The 23,588-nt window shown below is 44.3% G+C and overlaps 2 protein-coding genes across 3 annotated transcripts; both read right to left on the bottom strand.

Moving 5' to 3' along the window:
* TVP23C (trans-golgi network vesicle protein 23 homolog C) lies at window positions 1-6,632 on the bottom strand. 2 transcript variants are annotated; one of them, XR_012778159.1, is made up of 8 exons: window positions 6,551-6,632; window positions 5,685-5,767; window positions 4,662-4,806; window positions 4,078-4,167; window positions 2,651-2,782; window positions 2,434-2,562; window positions 1,320-1,445; window positions 1-1,145 (listed from the first exon to the last, which is right to left on the bottom strand). XR_012778159.1 is itself a non-coding variant. In XM_075519207.1 (7 exons), the coding sequence occupies exons 1-7, from the start codon at window positions 6,560-6,562 to the stop codon at window positions 1,413-1,415; spliced, it is 624 nt and encodes a 207-aa protein (XP_075375322.1). In that variant the 5' UTR covers window positions 6,563-6,631; the 3' UTR covers window positions 1-1,412. The 2 variants fall into 2 exon arrangements, 1 of the variants encoding a protein (XP_075375322.1); XM_075519207.1 differs by having other exon boundaries at window positions 1-1,445; window positions 6,551-6,631.
* A 5,258-nt stretch (window positions 6,633-11,890) lies between these two features.
* Window positions 11,891-23,334, bottom strand: FBXW10B (F-box and WD repeat domain containing 10B). Its single transcript, XM_075519189.1, is given in 13 exon segments — window positions 11,891-12,750; window positions 14,257-14,447; window positions 15,432-15,629; window positions 16,782-16,940; window positions 17,663-17,805; window positions 18,762-18,910; window positions 19,462-19,583; window positions 20,576-20,779; window positions 21,229-21,362; window positions 21,873-21,989; window positions 22,964-23,091; window positions 23,191-23,298; window positions 23,301-23,334. Coding segments are annotated over 13 exon segments (2,547 nt in total).
* Between the last annotated feature and the right edge of the window lie 254 nt (window positions 23,335-23,588).

Here is a 23,588-nt window from a genome sequence, read left to right as displayed (position 1 = left end):
TCTGGTTAAACAAAGCATTATTTTAATTTCAAGATTTTATAAATACATATTTACAAAAGGAAGGTATCAATCCAAAGAGTTAAACAAATGTACAGCTCCCAAGTATTGCTACAGTACAGGGAGAGAAATCATGTTAACGCAGTCCCACAATTTACAATACCCATTATTCAAAAAGAAACCACATTCTTAAGTTAAAATACCTCATCCAAAGTTTACAATATCCGCCTCTGCGAAAGCACAATCTGCCTTGAACAGAATTACATGACAAGAAGGAACTGACCCTTTTCATACAGCTTTTCACACAGAACACACCACTTTCTGCCATCTAAGTGAGCACTGCCAGCCAACATTTCACGATCCTACAAAAGGCTTTTTTTCCAGCCCACAGACTCCTTGGGGAGCACAGCTTAAGGACAGCATGCTACATGGATTCAAGAAACGTAAACCCCTGTCAGTCCCGTTCCCTGCGACCCTGTGCCGAGGGGCTGGTGACGAAACTGCAGACCACGTCACCCTCCTGGCCAGAGAAAAAGACCCGTGGCACCACACGCATGCTACTGCGCAGTGCCGACACGACGCCAGATGGCATCACTGTAACAGCATTAGTCAGACAACTACTGCTCTCGGATTCACGTCTCTGAAATTGTGCTGCAACCTCCCTCCTAAACTGCTTTACTCTTGCTATGCTCTCCATACAGACGCAGGCCTACAGGTGGAAGAGGGACTTCCCATAAATCCAGGGGTTTAAGATGTTACTGAGGCATCCAAGAATGCTTCAGATAAATAAAAGACCGGAGCTGCTCAGAAGTCACTTTCTGCAGTTTCCACGAGACTTCAATAATTTTCCCACTAAGCCAACAGTAACATTTCCTTTAGATGTCCTTCACTGCAACCACCTCAGCGCCATTCGAATCGCAGAATGAGAGAGATGCGGAGCCAAAAGAGCGCTATCTAAACTTCGTAACAGAAGCAGCAATGACCTCCAAGAACAAAACGCAGCCATGTCCACAACTGAAACTATTTCAGGCACCCACTGCTGGAGGAGTTGGGGGAGTTCTCAGATAACGGAAGGCTCGGCTTGTGCATGGTTTTCCTGAAGAAGGATGTCCAGCAATTTTCTCTTAATTCATCCAGTAGTTCTAAACCTGTAGGAGAGCCACTTAGGATATTTTTTAATTTAAAGTTTAGGCGAATTAATTTTAATTAATCAAACTAAAGAAAGGACTTAAACACAAACTGCTAGTGGAAAACTGAATTTAAGTTGCTAGGAGTGTTAACCTGAAGTCTTGCACAATTTATTTACTTCTTTTAATTCACACCTCATGTATGCAGCTCCCAAATCTCATGGTCAGAGCAACATTCTCTGTTGTTCACTACTGTGAATCCGGTGTGGCCTGAGGCTTCCACCATACTCAGGATGCAGTTTGGTCCTCTTTAGCCACAGTCTGCAGAAGGCAAAAAAGAAAAGAAGAAGAAAAGGAGTACAGGAGAACTATGTGACTCACTGCCATGATTCTGAGGCAAGACATGAATTTCTGCCAGAGACTGAAACTGGTCTGGGCCTTTGGTTAACCACTGCAGTGGTAAAAGCATTCAGAAGCAAATCAAGCTACAGCAGAGGACAATCCCAGCACAGATTGCCAAGAAAGGTTTATCAATGTTTGAGCTTCTGATCACACTAATGACAATAACTCCAGCAAACATTTGTGAACCGGGGGCAGCCAAAACACCTGTCCCCAGCGTCGTCTGTGTAATACAGCCAGCCACAGTCAGGAAACCCGGTAAAAGCAGAAGTTAAATGACAGCCTAGAAGTGGAACAGGGGACGGTTGTGCGTACTGCTGCAGGGACCTATGGAAGGAGGAAAACCCAGCGCTGGGGCAGAAAAGGACCTGTTGAGAAGAGCTGGTTGGGAGCGAGAAAGAATATAAAAGCCAGCGGCAGCCCTGTCAGCCAAGAGCTACGCACGCTGCAGCTGTGCATGAAGCACAAGGACCAATGCAACATCCCTCCAGATGCATGGGTTCGTGGCTAGCACAACCTGAAGAGGAAGCAGTGCAATGAAAGGAGTAATTTAGCAATGCGTTATCCAAGAGCAGCAGAGTTTATCAAAAGCTATCTCACTCTGTGACCACTTTCACTGTGTTCCTTATTTCCAATATACCAGCCATATTCCAGTAACTTCTATGGCACTTGTCCACGGCACCAGCAAATAATACGAGCTCACTGCAAATGGAACTTGATGCCAATAATTAGCAAGTTACTCTGTGACTTAACTAAGGGGGCTCAAATTCACAAGGAAGTAAGGTGCAAAGGGTCCCACTGCAGAACTCTAAATAACAACTTTTTCAGTCTTTCCTTTCCTGCCTAGGCAGGAAGGAAGTTTATGGACAGAAATATGACTGGAGGGTTTCCAAAACCCTGGAAATCTTACCTGCCGCAAGAACTGCTTTCCAAGATAGTTGGTCGCCATGCTTGTCAAGTTCTTTCTACTGCCAACTTTACACCTGATATAACCATAAAGGTTGGCTCCCTGAAGCACCACTCCCATCATAACCACTGCCTAAGACACAGGAAAATAAAGTCACTAATTTACACTGCCTTACTTGTAACATGCAAGATCTATTACTGAATTGAGGGAATCAACTCACCAGCCATTTCACTTTGAAAGAAAAGAGAGCACTGAAAGCAAATATCACCCAGATCATAGGACAGGTAATTAGACCTAACCAGAAAATTCGGGACTCTGCTTCTGATGAGGTGTTACTCCCTTGCGCTGATACCTAGAAACAGAAAGGATATGGCGATTAACAGGCCGCTCCATTGTGTAGATCACATTGTCATTAAAAACAGTCCAGAATCTACAAGCCCCCTGTTTTTTGCCTCCGCACAACAGTACTGGGTGCTTTCAAGATCAATTTCTACATCACAAAGATCTTTCTGCAACAGAAGAAGTTTCCATTTAAGGGACCCTTTTGTCAATTTTCTATCAGAAACACGGAGGTAGCAGCATCAAATCCTCTTGGAATGCTCGGGGCTAAAAGGTCAAGTTTGAGAAACATGACATTTACTGCATGGTTCTGTTAGGAAGCTTAGAAACAGCCAGATGGGTAATGTTTTCTACCTCCAAATCACTGCACAGACAACCAGAATTTCACAAATCCTATCACTGGCAGAACTAAGTATTGATACTCTTAGGCATCAAAGTAGGGTAATTTTTTCTTTACACACACAGAGGTCTGATTCACACCCCACTATTGATTTTATAAAGTCTTTACAGAGCAGAAGATCCCAAGCAAGCACTCACTTCTTCCTATAATAGTTAAAAAATCTGGATCAGGTTAACAACTTATGGGTAAATTTACGGCATCACCAGCAGTTCTGCTACCTTTTCCCCCCTCCCCCAGTACGTTCTAGCTTTTCTAAACTAGCACGGTTTTGAGAAGGAACGTGCCTCTAGTGAGTGCACAAACTCAGCTGGAGAAAGGTTTAGGTTCAAGTCCCTACACCACCGCAGACCCCCCACATGATCTAGGAAATGATCTTTACCTCACTCCAGACCTGCATGCCATTAGCTCCATACAGAGATAAGAGATAGGGATCAAAAGGGTAAACACATGACATGTTGCGAGGTGTCTGACAGATGGGATACCAGAGAGGCAGCAGCCATCGTGAACACGAAGGCAAAGCAATAGCCATGACGAATGCTATACATTTCTTCCTACTTCCAATAGTTTTCTATAGGAGATAAAATCTACATCAGCTGTTCCAAGTTTATGCCAGAAAACTTGTAGGTTACTGACGTGACATGGGAACCTTTACTGCATTTTATGCAGAACTTTTAGGTTACTTACAATAAGCCAGATCAATACATTACGAGAATTTTTAAATAATTCAACAATCAAAAAGCTCATTCAGCAGCCTATATGAAACAAGCCTGTGGTTACAGATCTGCGGTTGGAAGTAATACATCTACATTTTGCAATCTACCATCACAAGCGTAACTGCCAATTAACAGGGGTTTCATAGAACAGAAACAATTAAAAGAAAAAAAAAAAGAAAAGAGAAAGAAATTTACCTTCCTGGCTTCAAATACCCAGTGACTTCTACCATCATCATCTACCTGGTTCCACCAGCGAAGGCCAACCATCAGGCGCCCTGTGACATTCTGAAATAGAAGAAAAGCAATGAGCTTTCTACCTTCTGCTAAAAGAAACCGCTTGCCAAAGTTCAGCTGTTTGGGTTGCTATTTTCAATATTGCTCGTTTGCCTCGCATTTGGGAAAACAAGATTACATGGCTCTTCTGTCCACAACAATCTATTTTCTGATGTCCAGTGCAGTAACAAATTACTGTAATAATATAAAGTGAGGTGTATTTCTGGTGATTCGAAAGTGATCTGATAACGAAGCCTGTGCTACCTTAAAAGAAAGTCTAATATATGTTCTCCATTTGATTTTCAAAAAGAAGTCAGGTACACAGAGATTTAAGAGTTGTTATTTCGTTAACACTGTGCAATACCTCACAGTACTTTAGGGTATCTTGGGTATCATTTTGTTGGAAGGGCACAAAGAAGTTACTTTTTTTGTGACACAAATATCACTCTCTTCAATTACTCTTATATAGTAAGACAAAAATAACAAAAAGCCTAAAAGGAGCTTACCTTTACAGCCCAAAAGTCACACGACAAGAGGAGGATAATTGTCACCATGCAGGCAATAAAGCTGCTAGTTAAGAGCTCACAGAGCAGATAGACAACTATCGCACTGACTCGGAAGAATAAGTGGAAAAACGATGCCACTGGATGCCTGGAATGAAGTACAGTACAGTCACAGCTCTTTCAGACAAGACTGAAGCAACTTCAGAGAAATGACATTGCCAAGGCGATCTCCTGCCCACTCACAGGATAAGGATCAGCATTGTAACATGAACCCAGTGTGCAACGACTGCTGAAAATATGGGAAATAAACTGACTAGAAGCTCATCATAAGGGAGACGCGTTCTACATGCAGTGACATCCCAGACAGAATTTGGGGTGGAAGGTGACAGGGAGTTTTACCTAGTATTCAATGTAAGGCAATTTTTATGGGGTGAATTTTAAAAAGTTCTGACAGGAAATACCTCTGAAGGAAAGATCACATTTCTCAACACAGCAGACTTGCCCTTCTTTCCAGTTTCTGCAGTTTCCAGGTCAGAAACGTGCAGTACAGAGCCAGGGTCACCACAGCACCTGTGTATGGACACTGCTCTGTGGCAGGAGCTTGGGCAGAAGGAGGAAGGAGGGGACTGAAATAACTACGCCAGGATATGGCAGACAGCAGGGCAGCACCAAACATACTCGAGAACGAAGGCTGGAGGAGAGATAACGGACTAGCCCAGGACCAGCACTCAACATGGTGAGAACCTCCCGTTACACAGAGTCATTGTATCAGTGTAGATCCCTTACACACAGAAAGACGAACACATATTAAATGTGAGGGCACCCACAGGCATGAAGGCACAGATCTACAAATTCCAGTTGAGCTTCCGTAACTGGCACTCTCAGTTATCTAGCAGTTACTCTCCATTACCTCTAACCAAATAAAGAAGGTATTTGCCATTACATATTTTGATGTAATATGGCAGTCCTTCCTTCCCCAGGCTTCTGCCTAGAACTCATCTAGAAACTCTCTCTGTGGCCACTGACCTTATTTTTGACTTTTTTGATCTCCTGGATACATCATCATCTGCATCAAAGAGAGACACATCCTCAATGTCGTCATTGCTGTCCTAAAGCGGGGAACAGATGCAAAGAGTTATACCAGACAAAAGAATCTGTTTTCAACTTCAAGCAAGGACAGTTTTGATTGCCCAGAATATTATGATGGCACCTTAAGATTAAAATGCATTTGAGAAGAACATGGAGATTTAATCACATACAAAAGAAAAAAAATACAGTGATTGGATTCTGTTCTATTCTACATTTTGATTTGTGCTCTATGAGACCTACATAAACTCACAGCATGAGTCCAAGGCTCCTTGTTCACTTCACAGCCTAGTCTAGGGCCCTTTATTCTTCATTCCTCTTAGAGGACTTATTGTACAAAAGCTATCCCTATGTCAGGCAAGAGGTTCACATCCTCCTGCATTTTAGTGAGTATACTGGCGACAGAATCAGAACTGATTATTTCTATAGAGGGGGCACATCTCCGTTGCAGGCCCTGCAGGAACGGGACGCCAACAGCACCAGACTCGCCGAGTGCTCTCACCCACAAACCCTTTTCCTTGAGCCCAGCCCTGCCTCAACGGCTTTCAGCCGGCATATCTAAGAGCAGCACTACAGAACATCAAACTGCCCCCTTCCCCAGATTTTTAATCGATTCCGGATCGATTCCGAGCGGGTTCTGCGGCGTTCCGGGTCCCCGGCGCGCTGGCAGCGCACCCCCGGGGGCTGCAGGCCTATGACAGCACAAAGCGGTTATCTATCTCGCACCCCCCGTGCCCGGACGCTGCCACAGCCGACACAGCGACAGCGACCGCGGCCCCGGCCCCGCCCGGCGGCAGCCGCCTCACCTGCCCGAGCATGGTCGGAGCCCCCTCACTTCCGCCTGCCGCGCCGCGTCACCGCCGCGGGCCAATCCCGGCACGCCCCGCCCTGCACCTCCCCTCCCGCGCGTGCGCGCTGCGGGTACGGAGCGCGAGACGTGGCCGCACTCCCCCCCCCGCCCCGTGCCGCTGATGTCACGTGGGCGGCGCGAGGCGTGGCGGCCGTTAGAGCCCGGGCGGCGGCCGCGCCCTGAGGGAGAGCGGAGGCAGTGCCCGGCGGGCGGGCCCGGGCCCGGCCTTCACCTGCTCTGGGGCCGGTCCCTGGTCCCCCAGGGGACGGCTGGGCCCCGGGAAGAAGCTCCCGCAGGGGCCGGGAGGCAAGCAGGACGCCCGGGGCGCTCCTTTATGAGGGACGGCAGCTCCGTGAAGCACGAACACGTAATACCCAGGCTCGATGTTAGGTGGAGTTAGAGCTTTAAGAGGAAAAGTGGCTTTTCTGAAGCCTCACCGTTCCTGATGTGTGACATACCTGGAAAACATAACATTGAGGAGCACGCGCCGTTAAAAGCCAGGTTTCGGGTTTTTAGCCACCCTCTTCACTCACACAGGGCAGGTGAGCGTCCATGGCGACGAACACAAGCTGGTACCTTCTGCAGGAGCTGCCTGTGCCCGGCTCTCGCTTCACTGCACCTCTTCCCGAGTAGCTTGATAGTAAAAATCCCTGCTGCAGGCAGAATTCAAAAAAAACCAAACAACTGAATGTCTAGAAAATGTGATAGAAAAAGCTCAAACAAGAATAACACCCTCAGATCAGTATATTTAGAACATAAGGAAAGACTGAGCAGCCGCACTGAACAGAAAGGGGAAGCTTTAAGCTTCAATTTTTACAAAGTCTACGGAAAGGCACAGAGCTTGCAGGAAGAAAAGTGCAAGTTGATGGTGCCCTGATTTTAAAATTGCTCATTACAGCGATCAGCATGAGTGTACACGAGGAGCGAAACCCAAGGATCCGTCAGCAGCTGCAAGCTCACTCATGCTCCAAGGAAACCATCTGCAAACAGCTCATCTGAAGTGCGCTGCCCAACGTTTTTGGTGCATGAACAATTTAGTCAGAAAACATTCGTTACAGAAGAAATGAGTAAATTCCCACTTCATTTATAAAGGAAGAAGACAAAGTTAACTATACGGTTATTCCTTCCAGTTGTTCTTCCATCTGTTTTGGCAAGCGCAAAGGAGCAAAGAGGTTTGCCTTGCAATGAGGCACAACGTTGTTTTATTACTTGCCGCCTATTTGGAGGATCATTACTTGATCCTGTTTGAAGCAAAAAGCGTCTCCCTTTCTGGATCACTCTTACCATAGCCGGTTCCAGCTGTCACTGCTTATCGAATGGATCTGGCAGCTGCTGTATTCTTGAAGGACTATACGTTTAGTTCAGATTTTGTTATTTTTGGGACTAGCTCATCCTTTGGTGTATTCATATGCTTTAAAAGAGATTTCAGACCTGTGAGACTATGATCTCTATGGCAAGTCACACATCAAAGCAAAGATGTAGAAATTCAGAGCTTTTTAAGGACAAAAAAGTCTCCAATTGGGCTGACCCAGGAGTACTTTGAGCTGTTTGGGTACCTCATGTGCTTCACGTCTCCCACACGCTGGTGGGAAAGGGGAGAGCAAGCAAGGGGGACCCATGTGAGTTCTCCTTTAGCACTAGCATGTGTCAATAGCAACAGTCCCTAGTTGTTAGTTAAAAATATCATCATCTAAAGCAATAATGTGGAAGCATATGAAGTGCTAGTACCAACGATGCATCCTCGTTGGACAATCTTCCCCGTGGTTTCTTTGCAAAAATCTAAAACCTGGTTGTGGTGCAGCATAAGAGATATTAAAGAAGTTACCATCAGTGTTGCTGCAAGACAGTTAATATGTTGTTACGGTTGCAGAAATGCAGAGTTCTTGGGACCTCTGAAGATACACAGCACCACTGCCTAACCTTTACATTAAACTATCAAAAAGTAAAACAAAGAAAAAAACAAAAACAAAAACTCTACTGAAAAACCTCTGAAAGAAACAGTCACCTGTTTGGGTTTTTTTTTCCTTTTTTTTTTTTTAAAGCATATAGCCAAACATTTGCTTTGAGGACAAAGCAAGAAAAATATTAATAATACTTTATGCTTTATTATTTTGTGATCAATACAGCATTTTCATACACAGCATTTCCTCCCAGATGACCCCGAGGTGCTCTTCGATACCGGGGACAGGACACACCCCGAGCTGGGGAGCAGGTCTCTGCTGCTTTCACCTTGTTCGGGCATTGGTGTTGGGCAAAGCTCCTTTCGGCCCTCTGGGCAATTCCGCCCACCACCCACCGGCACCTGCTGGGGGTGTACAGCAGGCTCTTGTGTACACTGTCCCCAAAACGCAGCTGGGGCCCCGGATCCCACGGTTGGAACCATCCAGGAGGAAGATCAAGGCGAAAATCCCCAGACCTGCGGCCGTAACCCTGGGGCTCAGATTCACCCGTGCTCCAGGGTAAATATCCCCGCTCGCTTCTAAAGAGCTCTGGTATCTCTAGTGCCGTAAGTGACACAGCCCTCCCTCTCAAGGCTTTCTCAAAAACTGTACTGGATTCAAATTAACACTTTATTTCTATATAACACCTGAAAAACCACAGCAGAGAGGCACTATAGAAATAAGCATATTATGCAGCAAGTCAGAAGACTTAATGCTCATCATGTAAAGACCTGGCTGTTTAATGGTCTTTCTCATACATCTTTAAATATTTTTTTTTAAATTTAGAAAGGGCAGATGTAGAGTTTAGAATCACCGCTATCTTAAGTCTGATACACACGATCTAATCTCCTGGTGTGTGATCCAGCCCCGAACAAGTAAAATGTCCTTTCGCTTCAATACTGCCTGCATACAGTTTTGTTTTCACATCAGTTTAAAGACAATATTAAAAAAAAATCCATTTTGTTTACCTAGTTAACAAGTACACTTGCAACGCTCACTTAAGTCAGCATGCGATTTCACAGGCAATCCAAAGCTATTACTGATAAATACAATACTATATAAAAACTTAATTTACTTTTTATATCTTTGCTGTTGCCTCTTTTTAATACTCTCTTGCTCCTTTTCTGTTCACCGTGTGAAGCGCCAGGCACCATTCCTCTGCTGAAATACAAACACTTCTGGCTATAACCAACACTGGGGTAAAAGCACATTTTGTTCAGAAACGCCTGTCGAGCTATACAGACAAAATTCCTGTGACATCAATATGGTATCATCGCATCAGGATGATATTATCTACACTTTGTGGATGACAAGTACAACATCAATGGCACCTAGTTACAACAGAACTCTATCGAAACTATCCTGCCACCACTCTGGCTGGCTTTATCTCTGCTTGCGGGTGCATCATGTCCTGCACCACACCAGTGCTGCCCGCAGCACCCCCAGGTTGTCACCTCTGGGCACCCAAAGGCCAGGTGCACAGAAAGGTCAATTTAATTCAGAAGTCAATTGTGAAGATAGTAAACAACCTCCTCTTAGTTACCTTTATAAGTGACTTCACGTACCGTGTATGATATCTTCCCGTACGTTAATTCCCTTCCAATGCATTTCTGATGCCCAGCTCCCAGCTTTGCCTCCACTGAGCTAAAGCCGATCGCAGAAGGACTTGGTCCAGCTCTGCCTTTGTAGGTAATTTCACATTTCTGTTGGCTGTAGCATCTTGTAAGTGCCTGAGGACCCACACCTGCAGGGAGATGCTGATTTATTGGCTCCAAATAGGAAGACAACACTCTAATCCTCCCCACTTCGGCATAACTAAAAAGGCATCAGCCTTGCCGTGATGCTTTTCCACCAGGCTCCCTCTATGAGATGCTTTTTTCTGGGGGAGTTGTGCCAAAAGGCCTCTGGCTGCAGCTGCGCTTATGCCAGATTTCTTGTGAGAAAGTGCCATCCCGTGGCTAAGTGTGAAATCCTTGCAGCTTCGTGTCTCAAAACTAACATTGGGCAAAGCCACCTCAAACAACTAGAGTCCACGCGTCATAGCACAGACGTACTGCAATAAGGCCAACTGCCAACCTCCCACCCTCACGCGTCCCCAGCCCACACGGTGTTTCAGCAGCAAATCTGAATTACAACAGCCCAGCTCCCACATCTTCATTAGTTTCTGGCTTCCTCATAGTTTTACATGGACACTTAGTTTTTATTACCTGTTCAGTATTATTCTTTGGGGGACAACTATTGTTATTTTTCACTGTTAGCAAGGTCTGGCTTAATCCCAGGGTTTGGAAGTTGAAGATGACATTAAAGTAAACAAACCAAAATTAATCACCACCCCACTGTATGGAGAGTTTCACAGACATGTCTCAAACCAGAACTGCTGCTGAAAGGACACTTGACGTGACCGTGGGCAGGAGTGTCCTGCCTCAAGCCTCTAAAGCAAGAGAATAACAGAGAGATTTCTGGTACGCTGGCCCAGATACTCAAAGTTGGACAAGTAGAGAGGTTCTTGTCTTCCCAACTCAAGCCAGTTTAAGTCCTGAGCATTAGTGGAAATCGAGCACATTTAGGCATTTTATCCACAAAACCAGAGAAATAGAAACCACTACCTTTATTTTTTATTTAATACAAATTAAATTTTAAGCTGCTTTCCAGCTGGGTGGCCCCAGCATGTCCTGGTGCCTGGGGCTGCTCCTCCCCAGGGGCAGGACTTGGCGCTTCCCCTTGCTGAACTTCACGAGGTCTCTCTCAGCCCATTTCTCCAGCCTGTCCAGGTCCCTCTGGATGGCAGCACGATCTTCTGGTACATCAGCCACTCCTCCCAGTTTGGTGTCACCTGCCAACTTGCTGAAGGTTGTGCCCATCATCCACGTCATTAATTAATTAAGATGTTAAATAAAATCAGACCCAGTATTGACCCGTGGGCTACACTGCTAGTTACGGGCCTCTAACTAGACTTTATGCAACCGATCACCACCCTCTGGGCTCAGCTGCTCAGCCACTTTTCAGTCCACACTTCTTCAGTTTATAAACTCTAATCAATCCACATAAACTCTAATAAAGATTTTTTTATTATTATTCACACACAGTTGAGCCATATGTTGAGCTATATTAGTGTCAAGCAGTGCTGTGTCTGTAGTAACAGCAGGTCTAGCAAGATAAATCCCAGAGAGTACTCAGTGCATTCACTGTCTTGAGAAATAGCTGAATATACCAACAATATCTCTTAAAAAAAAAAAAAAACAACTTACAGTGGAGATGTCTTTTATACTTAGAAACCACAGGGATCTTGATGTGGCAGACTCTGCTGGACACCAGAATCCTCAGATACCGGTTGGTTGTTGGACTGAGGGATTACCTCAGATAAATGTATTAAGCCCAAGTTCAGGAGCAGCTATTTTCCCCTCCCCAGTAAAAGAGTCTACGGGTAGGCCTTTAATTTTCCTTAACCAGGCCTTCTTGCATGCTCTCTGCTCATCTTCTGTGAGCTTTCTCTGGTGTGCCTGATACTGAGCTACGGTAGCTGCCTCATACACCTCCTTCTGTTTTCCTGTCAGAAGAGTGAACCCACTGTCACTGCAGGAAGGGTCTACAGCGTACGGACAAAAAGGCTTTTTTCTCCTGGAAACGGCTTCGTTTTTCATTTGTGCAATCATCACACGTGTTGATTTGATCAGTTCACAAGAAGCCGTAAAGGGATCGATAAGCTGAACCCCATCTTCGGTGAGAGGAAGAGCTTTACCGTGACCACTGTGAGCTTTCTTTTCTCGCAGCCAACCACAACAACTCTTGGGACGTACAACGGAGGGAGCAGGGATGGAGGAATTCACAGTGGGTCCGTGCAAAGAGTTTTTCAGCTTGAGCTGCAGCATTTTGGTTTCAAAGGGTATAGAAATTCTTTTCATAGTCAGAGAATCACTGTGCAATCTCACACGTTGGAGCTGGACTGCCCGATCCTTTTTGTGCTGCAGAGGGGTTTTGTATATTTGTACCTTTTCAGGGTGGTGTTGCTGATGTTCCCCAACTTTCGCGGTGTGTTTAATTCTGGAGCTGACTGGGGCTGCCTTGCAGGCATTCTGCAGCACGCTGACAGTTAAGAGGAACTTGTCAGGGGACATTGGACAACCTGGACCTCTTCTCTTTTCATGCTGCAAAGTGTCTTCTGCCCTATCAGGATGTGCAGGTGCATAGAGAGAAGGGCCATGCTCAGATTTGCTACCTGTTTCCAAAAATAAAACACAGTTGAAGACAAGGACGGTTTTTGTGATCATTGTTGGCAGGGTGGTACCCTGAGGAAGACCAAGGATGGGTGCTGGATTGACAGGCATACGGACAGTCCAAGCTTATCTATGGAACAGGCAGCGTAGGAAGCTACAAGCCAATGGTGCCCATTTCAGTTTGCTCATCCTTAGGTAACTGTCTGGGATGACTGAGAAGTGTTCCTTGCCAGAGCCCGTACAGGTCAAACTAAAGTCAGATTTGTAACATACATTGTATTTGTGTGTGGATGGCTTGGTATCCGCCTTGTTTGTAACCATGGTTTCTAAAAGGAATTAGGTTCCCCACCACCTCTTCCCATGCACCCCTTTCTTGTCCTACAGTTTGTGCTTTGGGAAAAGGCTTCAAGACAAGTCAGTTCCTGGTAGAAATCTTGGAAGTAGCCAACACCCAAGAACAACTTTGAACCATTACTACTCAGAGCTGCATTTGAATTGGAAATCACAAGACATGCTTCATGGCCTAGCTTTGCTGCCTCAAGGGCTGTAGGGAGTGACCTGTGCTGTATGACAGACGTCAAGATGGATTGCGTGATTATGCCCTTGACTAAGAACTAGATGGGGATTATGACACAGACTGCGTAAGACGCTTGGTCCCGTGGCCTTGCCATGGGATTCATTTGTCACTTTGCTTTGCAACGCCATGCCGTTCACGTATCATTGCTTTGCAATACAATTCTGTTTTTCCAGACTGATTAACTGAAACTTCTAACCTCTGGAAATGTATTTCAAAGAACATCAAGTTACAGTGCAGAAAGGCAGAATACAGCAAAACAAATTAATGAAAATTACTGCTTGTTCCTCATTCACAGAATTTAGAACTGTTTGATCTGCATGTACATATGACCCTGCATCTTAGTTACAAACACCAGGAGTTTGGGGTTAGAGACTTTCGATTGGTACAGCTCTTCGGAAGTAAAATTTCAGAGTATGCCTTAAAGTTTAAGATCCCAACAGATTCTGAATATAAAACCTGAGAAAAATTAACTTGAGACAAATGCCATATGGCCACAGACCATCTTTGTGGTCTTGGTACTATCTCATTTTCAAGTTTCAGGTTGCCACGTCGTTGCTGGCTGAGACAATTTTTTTAAACAATTTTCTGAGTAACTGCTGTTGATTAAATACCAACTACTTGAATAAATTTTGTGCACAATTCTCCTACACCTGTTAATCAAAAAATAGAATAAGGATGCAGTAAAAAAACCTCTAGATACCAGAGAACTAGGCTTTATAGCTAGAGCTGATCACTTGTCCGATTTATTTGATTGATCTAAAGCAGCTTTGGTAGCCATCACAGGCTCTGCAAGGGATCTGTTTTACCATAGCAAACCTTTCATCCAGAATGGGCCTGGCTTCTAGAGATCCTTACCTTTTAATCCATTCAGTCACCTTAGGTGTACTTGTTTGAAGAATTACTGTCCTACCTAGCTGCGAAGAGTCCTTACCAGTATCTGCTAGGATTCTTGCAGAATGTGCTCTCGCTGGCTTTTCTGAGGCAAAGGCAAGGGGTTGTTTGCGGCCAGGAATGAAAAGCTTTTTCTGCTGCTCTGCCTGAATACGGAAAGTCTTTTCAATCTTGAGAAAATGCTGCTGTTTCTGGCAAGCTGCTGATTTCATCGGTTCATAGCAGAGAGCTAGAAAACAGAAGAAAAAGTCATCTCTCAACTTTGCTGGTGTTAAACTTTTTTTTTATTAAATAAAATCTTCATAACTGATAGGATTTCAAGTCTTTGGTTACTGTTTTGCCTCTTATCACAGCTTCTAAAGGTCTAGGTATTAGAAATAATCCAAAGATATTTGATTAGCAGAAAACCACACAGAATTCGAAGATGACAGCAAATGTTGATTTTTTAAATATTAAGTATGTGTACACAACCCATACTTTTTTTGCCACTAAATTAAAATATATTGCACTCCCTGTTTCTACAAACTGTAGATCTTTTACCAAGTAGAGCTGCATCAAGGAAGTTAGCATCTGATGGCCTTAAAAGCATGAAAACTTTCTTAGCCCATGAGTTTATCTGCAATATACAGCTGGATTGTAGAGCTGGAAGATTTGTGATACATACTGTATTAAATAACTGCTTATTTAAAAAAATAACATCACAATGTTACAATTTAAAACATGCCTGCTTATGTGCAATTGCATTTCCCTGTGATGGCAGATCCTGAATGCAGGTGTCGTGTGACTTTCTAGAGTATTTTCTAATAAATAATTCAAGCACTGAATCAGCAGCCTGTTTCCGTGCATGCCAGCTGTAAGAATATGAATACTACTACTGATTTCTCTACTACTCTGTTAGAAAGTGACAGTGCCTGCTTGACGAACATGTTGAATTTATACCAAACCTTTCGAAAAAGGTACAAAGGTTTTACAAAAGCCTGGAAATGGCAGAACTATTGCGATGCAACAGCACATCTCCCAGACCGCACTTTAAAAAAGAGGAGAGTCTGTGTATTGATTCAGATGAAGGCAGTGGGTACTTGAAACTATTTCCAACTCATTTTAGAAAGTGACGCTGGAGTATTGCAGAGGTTGTATGTAGTACTTTGAGACGCTCCGCAGTCTTTTGGTGACCGGCAGTGGATCCAGCAAGACAGCATGAGCTGGTCAGCATCTTGTGTCTCCAGAGCAAGTCGATGCATCTGGCTGAGGTCGTGGGGTTTTGTTCGCTGAAGGTGAAGCGGTGTTCCGCTTGAAGTCCCGTTGTGCTGTTTTTTCTTCCCCACCATCTCTCGGTCAGCATCTAAGGTATAGTCCCACCTGACATCCTCAAACTGGAACATCAGCAGACTAGTTGGTGAATTGATCACCATCCTGGAGAAGGAAAGGAAAAGCTGTTAGGACCACAGATATCATTAACACAGCAGTTACTACCTAAGGGGCCCATTTGCTTCTGTGCCATACAAAACCCAAGGGAGCTTGAACAGAGCCGAGATAACCATCACGTGTTTAAGGAAGCACTAGCAATTAGTCCCATCCATGAGGTGCTGTACATTTTAACTCATACTCTGTGTGAGCTCTCTGGGGCTCTTTTCATTCAGCTCTATGGCAAAATTATTTTTTTTAAATAATGAGGATGAAAATTGCCAACAGTGGACTGAGCGAGATCAGTGCAATGTCAAATGAAACCGAAGATACCATATTATGAGGGATATTTAAACCTAAATTGGAAGGGGTACTGGGTCTGGTTGGGATGGAGTTAGTTTTTGTCATAGCAGCCCATATATTGCTACGTTCTAGAGTTGCGACCAAAGCAGCATTGATAACACACCAGTGTTTTAGCTATTGCTTACACAGAAGCTGGGAACTACCTTTTGTTTAGGGGTGCAGAAGTGAAGAAACCTGGAAGGATTCTCCAGGCTTGGCTTTTATAAAGAGACAGTAGGGCGGGGAGCAGGTAAAGGCTTTGTCAGGCCTTGGCTTGATTCTCCAGCCTCGTAAGAAATTTGGGTTCTGAACGCAGCTTTTCAGTTGGGTCTATATCTTAAGTTGTATAGAAACAGGGAATTTTAGATTGCTGAATGAACTAAGCAAATCTGTTTTCAGCCATTGTTAACAAAAACAAGTTATTGAAGCAGTCGAGCCCTTTAAAACTTATTCATGAGAAGGACAGTAAAAGGAAAAATACACAATTGTTTAAATTACAATGTAAGCTACCTAATTTGAGGAAATGGCCTCAAGTTGTGCCAGGGGAGGTTTAGACTGGATATTAGGAAATTTTACTTCACTGAAAGGGTTATCAAGCATTGGAACAGGCTGCCCGGGGAAGTGGTTGAGTCGCCATCCCTGGAAGTGTTTAAAAGACGTTTGGATGAGGTGCTTAGGGACATGGTGTAGTGGTGGCCTTGGTAGTGTTAGGCTTATGGTTGGACTCGATGATCTTAAAGGTCTTTTCCAACCTATACAGTTCTGTGATTCTGATTCTGTAATTTGGTTCAGAGGCTAATTGCAGCTGTTGTCACCAACCTGTTTTCTGCAACACAGAAAGAAGATATGGGGTCCCCTCTGCTGTTGGCCATCAGCACTTTCAGGCAGCTTCCAGTCAGGTAGTTAAATATACGAATCTTCCCGTCAGCACAGCCGCTGATGACTCTGAGATAGAGGAACTCCAGAGACAGAACTTCCCTGAAAACACGACATGTCAGCATCGGTACATTCATCATGCTTTCACAGGGAGACATGATCAACTACCTCTTTTGTCTTGGAGGAGATGCAAGGGTCTGCCTCCGTCAGCAGGCTAAACAAAGCAGCTCACTGAGATCTTTAAAAGGCCTAGTAGTGAAGTCCATCATCACTCCCTGTCCAAACAAACCAATGCAGTGCATCCTCAGAGAAACCAGTGTGGTTATGGCCACCTGCTGCGTTTTAAATTTCATTTTTATGTCTAAGAAAGTAGAGGAAAACAGTATGATGCTACAGTTTTCACAGTTCTAATAAGCAATTAAAGTATTAGAAAATAACATAATATACAGTTGGTAGGGTTCAGCATGTAACTCAGCCACCTCTGACGTAGACGGTATCTTTTCTTGACTAGGTAGCATGATACCCTCTTGCATACAGGTTGGGATCCTTGAAATATTGGACTATGCACTGTCAGTCTTAAGTCATCCCCGTTTGTGAACAAGTGGTTGCCTATTTGCATTTTAGGTTCTTATAGTTCTTAACTGACAAACAGTGGTTGCAACCATGTAGTGCCTGACACTTTTAAAGATGAAGATTGTTGAAAGTGGGGATATTTCCAATCCTAAGACTGATAATTAAAGCATTTTGTGTTCCTATAAGGGAGACATTTTCTTTACAGATTTAGTGGACTGTTGAATACAACTTGAAACACATCCGATTCCTACTTAGGGTGGCGGAAAGCTATTAGGCATCTCTTGAGGTTTCCCAACATGCTCCATCCCAGGGCGTATCCATCTGTGCTTCCTGTGACGAGGTGCCACTGATCGAAAGACAAGCACTTAACTGGGCCTTGGTGCCCCTCTAGTGTCTGCAAAGTAAAAGAAATAGGTGCAACACTGTCAGCAATCTGGATGTAAATATGCCAAGATATCTCATGGCATTCACAATACCAGCCTCATATACTAGATTGTAGTTTTATCAGGTGTTATTATAATATACCAATACACCCTATGGATAACTGTGTTAGTTATTATAATCTCTTATAAGAAATATTCTGGGCTTGCTGCTGACGAGCTACTGGCATGGAATTAACATCCATTTTCCATCTTTATTACATGTGCTAAATAGATGTTACCACACCAAGACCTTTATCATCTATTGAATGTTCACCCAGGAGAGAAGAGAGTGGCCTGCCCTGACTATAGTGGAAGGGGCAATTGCAAACTTAGCCCAGCTGGAGCTGGAATATCTTGCATCCGAGATGCATCTCAATTTGCAACTCTCTTCCCCACAGGTAGAAAGAGCTTCACTCCTCTCAGATGTGGACAAATAGTAGTTCTGGATGCCTGCTAAGGTAATTAGCAGACTCTGGCCTCAATCTTTAAATTGCAGAGCAGCTATCCAGCTGCTTCAGCTTTATAAACTGTTACCAGTTCTGAGAGCAAGTTTCATATTTTGGGCTAACAGATGATACCTCCAACCCCAAGAGCTGACAGTCAAGCCCTTCCACCATCTTCCCAGGTTCTGAATGTTTCTACAGGAGCAGAGATGGATGTATGTACAGAGAACAAGTAATGATGGGAGTTAAGCAAGGCAAATCAAACCCTGGGTTAAAATTGACAGTTGTTTGCAAATCAGTTTTTATATTATTTGCTTACGAATAATTCTGCAGTTTCTTTTATCAGTTTAGACTGCTTTTGGTTTTGTTTTGGGGGATTTTTTTTTTTTTAGAAAGTCTTTGGCAGAAACAAAAAGCTATGATAAACTAGCACAGAAGATTTTTGAACATTTAGCACAAAATTATTCACCTAAGAAGAAACTTACTTTGATCAGAGTGCCTGTATCAGCACACCAGACTTTCACCAGCCCTCGCTCACACCCACTGACAACACGGGTGCCATCCATTTTAACTACCCACACGGCACTGTTGTGCTTCAGAGTCTTGAGACATTTCCCACTCTCCAGGTTCCACACTATTAGGGGCAAAAGAGAGAAATATTAAAAATACATATGCCCCAATGGTAAGTTTTGCTGAGTACAACGTGAATTCAAAGATACTATTGGAATTACAGTAGTACCTTGTACCTGCAGCTCTGCGTGTAGCCAAGTGTCGACTTAAAAAGTATAATTGCATGGCAGAAATTTTAAATGCAAAGACCAGAAAATAGCACATCCTTTTCATCCTTATTCTATAAGTTAACAATAAGGAAACCTCCGGCAAAGGTGAAAGTTGATACCACTTTCCCAAGAGTTGGTCCAGCCCCATAGCCACAAAGCCATTAAAACTGAATTAAAAGCAGAAATAATGTGAATTTATTCAATGACACAGAGACCTTGCATGTGTCCACAGCTTAGGCTGTTCTGGAAACAAAAACATGAGACACTAAAATTCACCCTCCGATTTATAGACTTACTTTCACACTCACACGCTGCTTGTGTCACACTCATCACAACTCTCAAGTACTCTGCCCATCGCTCGCCACTATTTGCCTTTGCCTGGGAAGCTGCTAGTCTTGGCTCTCACCTTTCACCATCCCATCTCTGGCTCCTGACACAAACTGCTCTTCGTGTAAATCCAAGCAGGTGATTGTCCTACAGTGACCATTAAAGATTTTCACACAAGCACCACTGTATATATTCCAGCATCTACAAAGGACCAACGGAAAAGGGACTACAGTGATTAACTTAATTGATGGCTTATTCATCTTATTGTTTCCTACTTAACGGGCCCAGCTCTTCTCCCATACGCACTAGGTTAAAACCAGGAGTCATTCCACTAAGGTGTCGGAGGATTTGGAATGGTCAAGTCAGGCTTACTATTAAATTTTTACCCATATGCTTTGTTCTTCTACCTCCAAACTGCCTGGAAACACATGGCTAGATTTCACCTTTGGCATGGTTACCTTCAATTAACCTTAAAATATAGACCTTTACAGATAAGGTTGTTTCTTTACTGATCGGTGCCAAGATGATTTCTGTTGACTTTATCTAGAGGACTCAAGCCTGCACTTGAACAAACAGACCTTTTGGAGTGGGAAGAACAGAGAGGACAGAGCCTGAGTTGGTATAAACTCCCTTTTTGTTAAATGCTGCTTTTGATGAAGTTGTGCAATTGCCGTACCAGAGCCGGACAACCTGCTGTTTAGCTTTTCACCCCTCATCGTGATACTTTTGAGATTTACTGATAAATAAGGTGTAAGAGCTGATCATCTCCACCCCTTGTTTTGGGGTGCAGTACCTGGAAAGGAGCGGCTGTACAGCAGGTACCAGGGTGTTGAGCCTGCTTAGCACAACAAGCCTTCTAAAACGTCATGGAGAAACCCAGCCTCCCTGAACTCGATGCTGACCTTAGCAAGGCAGAATCTCACTGCAGAAAACACTGCGAGTGTTTTAAGATGCTTTAGGAAAACCTGTGCGTCACTTATCTTCCTATTTTATCATTCACTACTGGGTGAAACTGGGAAACAGAAGTGTCCTATGCGAGTAGGGAATGAGTTTCCTTATCTACTGTCCTTCATTACTCTAATGAAAATGGCAGGAAGGAGGTTTCCTAAAGATTGGGGTGGAAGGATTAGTTTCAGTTTTCCTAGATTTGCCAAGGGTCCGGTATCCCAGGGCACAGTCCCCGTGCTTCTCACCTGATGCTGAGATCAAAGCTTGCACTGAGAACGAACCCTTTCTTCTCATTGAGGAACAGTGCTTTGATGCTCCCGGCATGGCCGGAAAGCAGAGGAGGCACTTCTTTCATTCCCGACATACCAAGAAGCCTCACTTTTCGGTCTGCAGAGCCAATGGCTACCAAGTTTCCACCACTGTAATGCATTATTCTGCTTTGGTCTGATCTGGATAAGAAACAATGACTGAGATGAGCTTTTAGCCAGCTAACAAGGCACAACAGGTCTAAGACTCTGCCAGGCATTTCACTGGTGCTTAATGGTCCTCACTGAGCAACCTGATGGGCAGTACGCTTAAGTGGGTGAATCCTTTGCGAGGCACCACAACCAAGGTCCCTAGTTCTGCATAGCCATGTTTGCATCTGGAGGGTAAGCCTAAAGAGGGGAGAGGGCTCCTCCTGGCCCCATATCCCTTGTGATACACTAAGGGTCACTAACCCTTATGTCTTTAAAAATAACTTACCTTGGTATCTTTATAAATAACTGGATTTGACACTGAGGATTTCTTAACACTGATGCTGAGAGACCTTTCTCCAGCCATACATTCCCACGGAAGGATTGCAAGGAACGGTTTTGGGAAGCCACTGTTTGGCCCCACAGCTGGGCAGTCTACTCACTGGTCTGTGAGGACACGAATGTTGTAGGAGCCACAGAAGACATTTCTCTCTTCCAACTGAATCGTGTCCGTTTGCAGATCATGATAGGCTGCCTGTAGATGGTCTTCCTCCTCCTGATGGAAAGAGAAATAAGGAAATATAAGTTGGGGAGGAGGAATGCAGCATTATTCCATAGTATTAAATTTATCAGCTTGGTCCCCACTATAGTGATGAGACCAGAGACAAAGCGCTGGTAAGAAACACCCAGAGTGCAGGAACTTCCCGGTTAGTGCAGAAACAAGGGTTGTTCCCGTGCCACGTTCCGTGGCAAAAATGAAGACCTGACAGCTGCGCCCTTTATTCTTTGGGAAAAAGGCCATGTCCTCACGATGCTGCCCAGCCTCGCCAGCACCTCTGGCCTCAAGGCTATTCATGCAACTGGGAGGACATATTAGGTCAAGGCAGGAGTTCAGGAATGCAGGCTCCTTCCCATGCAAGAAGGGGCTGAGCAAGCGTTGGTCCTTACGAGTTGCTCACGACGGTGCAAGCCAGAAGCAGGAGCAGGAGAGCAAAGCAAACCCAAATTCAGTCCTGTCTTCCAAGACTACCATGCCCTCCTTGCTCCCCAAATGCTGAAAGGCAAACAGCTTCCAACATACCTTGATTTTACTTCCCCAGTTGTGGCCTTTCACTTCGATGACATCTCCCTCTTCATTTAGCTGCGGAATTGTCACATCAACTGTTTTAGCATAGTTTGAAACCGCTCCTCTAGGGCACAAGCCCTGGAATAAACCAGTAGAGACAGCACTGTCACTGCAGAGCCCACATGCACAAAGGATGCTGCTCATGTGTGGATGCTTCAACACCTCCATGGGATGCCGGAGATACATGCAGAGCTGAGCTGCACACACTGGCTTGCTGTTATTGTTTGAGATATGCCTTGCATTTACCACTTTGCTGGTATAAGATTTAACTTCTTGTGAAAAATAATTGCTTTTTATTTTTTTCCAAACTCTAGTCTTAAGATTTTAATAAGTTGCAAAACTTTTCCATTTCAACAGGAAAAAAAAAATTTCAAAGTGCATCTCATCTTTGGTGAGCACTCAGTTGATTCAGAATCCAAACCCACCGAGATGAGAGACTCTCAAAACATCTTTATCAATATCTAAAATTCATTTTTAATGTGTGAAACCTTCCATTACACCTTCTTTGAATGCTAGCACAGAGCTGAGATTTCCATGCTCTCTTCACAAATCAAAGCACGAAAAGACCCCTAACTTTGTCTCTTTGGGGATTTACCTTTACACTTAGCTTGGTCTATGGCAGGTCTGTACTAACCAGGACAAGCCTTTCCTAGAAGTTCTGCTTTACTGTGTCCCAACCACCAGCTCTGACTTCTCACAAAGAAACCTAGCGTTCCCGTCTTCCTATGTGGAGCAAATAAAGCTCATTGTTCCAGCTGCCTCGGGGAGCCATTGTAGCTCTGCCCAGTTTCCACTAGCTCCTGGAAGTCCAGTATTCGCATTTGTGACTGAACACTGTTTTCTTGATTATAAGAATGTTTCGATCCATTTTTAGAGAGTCGCAGGCTCTTTAAAGGTCAGTAAAGGCTATTCTGTTGTGTTTACTTGTGAAGAAAGAACAGAGTTGGGAGGTGGCCTCCAGTAAAGGCTCCTCCATCTAATGGCTTGGGCAGTAACAGAAAAACACTCTCTTTTTAAAGTGCGTGATGATGGCAGAAGCCCAGACATCATACCTGCAAATACAGGATCTTCTCATGTACTACGCTTTGACACATACGTTCCCTCTTGACTTCTTTGGCCAGAAAAGCCCAGCATCTACTCACGGCAGCACATGCATTGAGGGATTTTTGATCCAGAAGCCCTGAGGAATTAAAGGGACAGATTGGCAAGCCCTTAGACACACTAGAGACCATTCATTACCCTATGGGAAGCCACCCTTGGAAAATCAGAGCAGCTTTACCCAGGATGTACATGGACAGGTGAGGTGGCAGGCAGTGAATGAAGTCCTTGGATTGGTTGACATTAGAGGGTGACTGGAGAGATGCAGGAACCACGGTGACATCTTGATCGACTAAGGACATAATACGTGAGTTGTCCTCTGCATCAGGACCCTCCTGGATGAGGCACTCAGTGTTTTGGGGCCAGAAGCACATTGCTGGTGGTTGACCACCTAGAAGACAGGGGAATTGACAGTCGTGTATGCGCTTGAGCTTCGGTGGCTATTAACGGTACTGTTGTTAGTAATGCACTGCAAGAGTTGGGTGATCTTAATCTGACTCTTCTGCTAATCCCTTTGGTACTGTACCATTCAAAGGAAAATGCTGAAAACATTTGAATGACAACTCAAATGACAACCCT

This window comes from Mycteria americana, chromosome 16 (assembly GCF_035582795.1).
Source record: "Mycteria americana isolate JAX WOST 10 ecotype Jacksonville Zoo and Gardens chromosome 16, USCA_MyAme_1.0, whole genome shotgun sequence".
Lineage (NCBI taxonomy): Eukaryota > Metazoa > Chordata > Aves > Ciconiiformes > Ciconiidae > Mycteria > Mycteria americana.
This window is presented reverse-complemented; position numbering and strand designations above follow the sequence as displayed.

Bases quoted from the DNA above. Each gene is read 5' to 3' on its own strand.
- TVP23C (XM_075519207.1), bottom strand. The intron at 4,807-5,684 runs GTCAGTGGCCAC...ACTTCATTCCAG, and splicing joins TCAAAAAAGTCAAAAATAAG to GCATCCAGTGGCATCGTTTT. The intron at 2,563-2,650 runs GTGAGTTGATTC...CCTGTGTCTTAG, and splicing joins CTTTCAAAGTGAAATGGCTG to GCAGTGGTTATGATGGGAGT.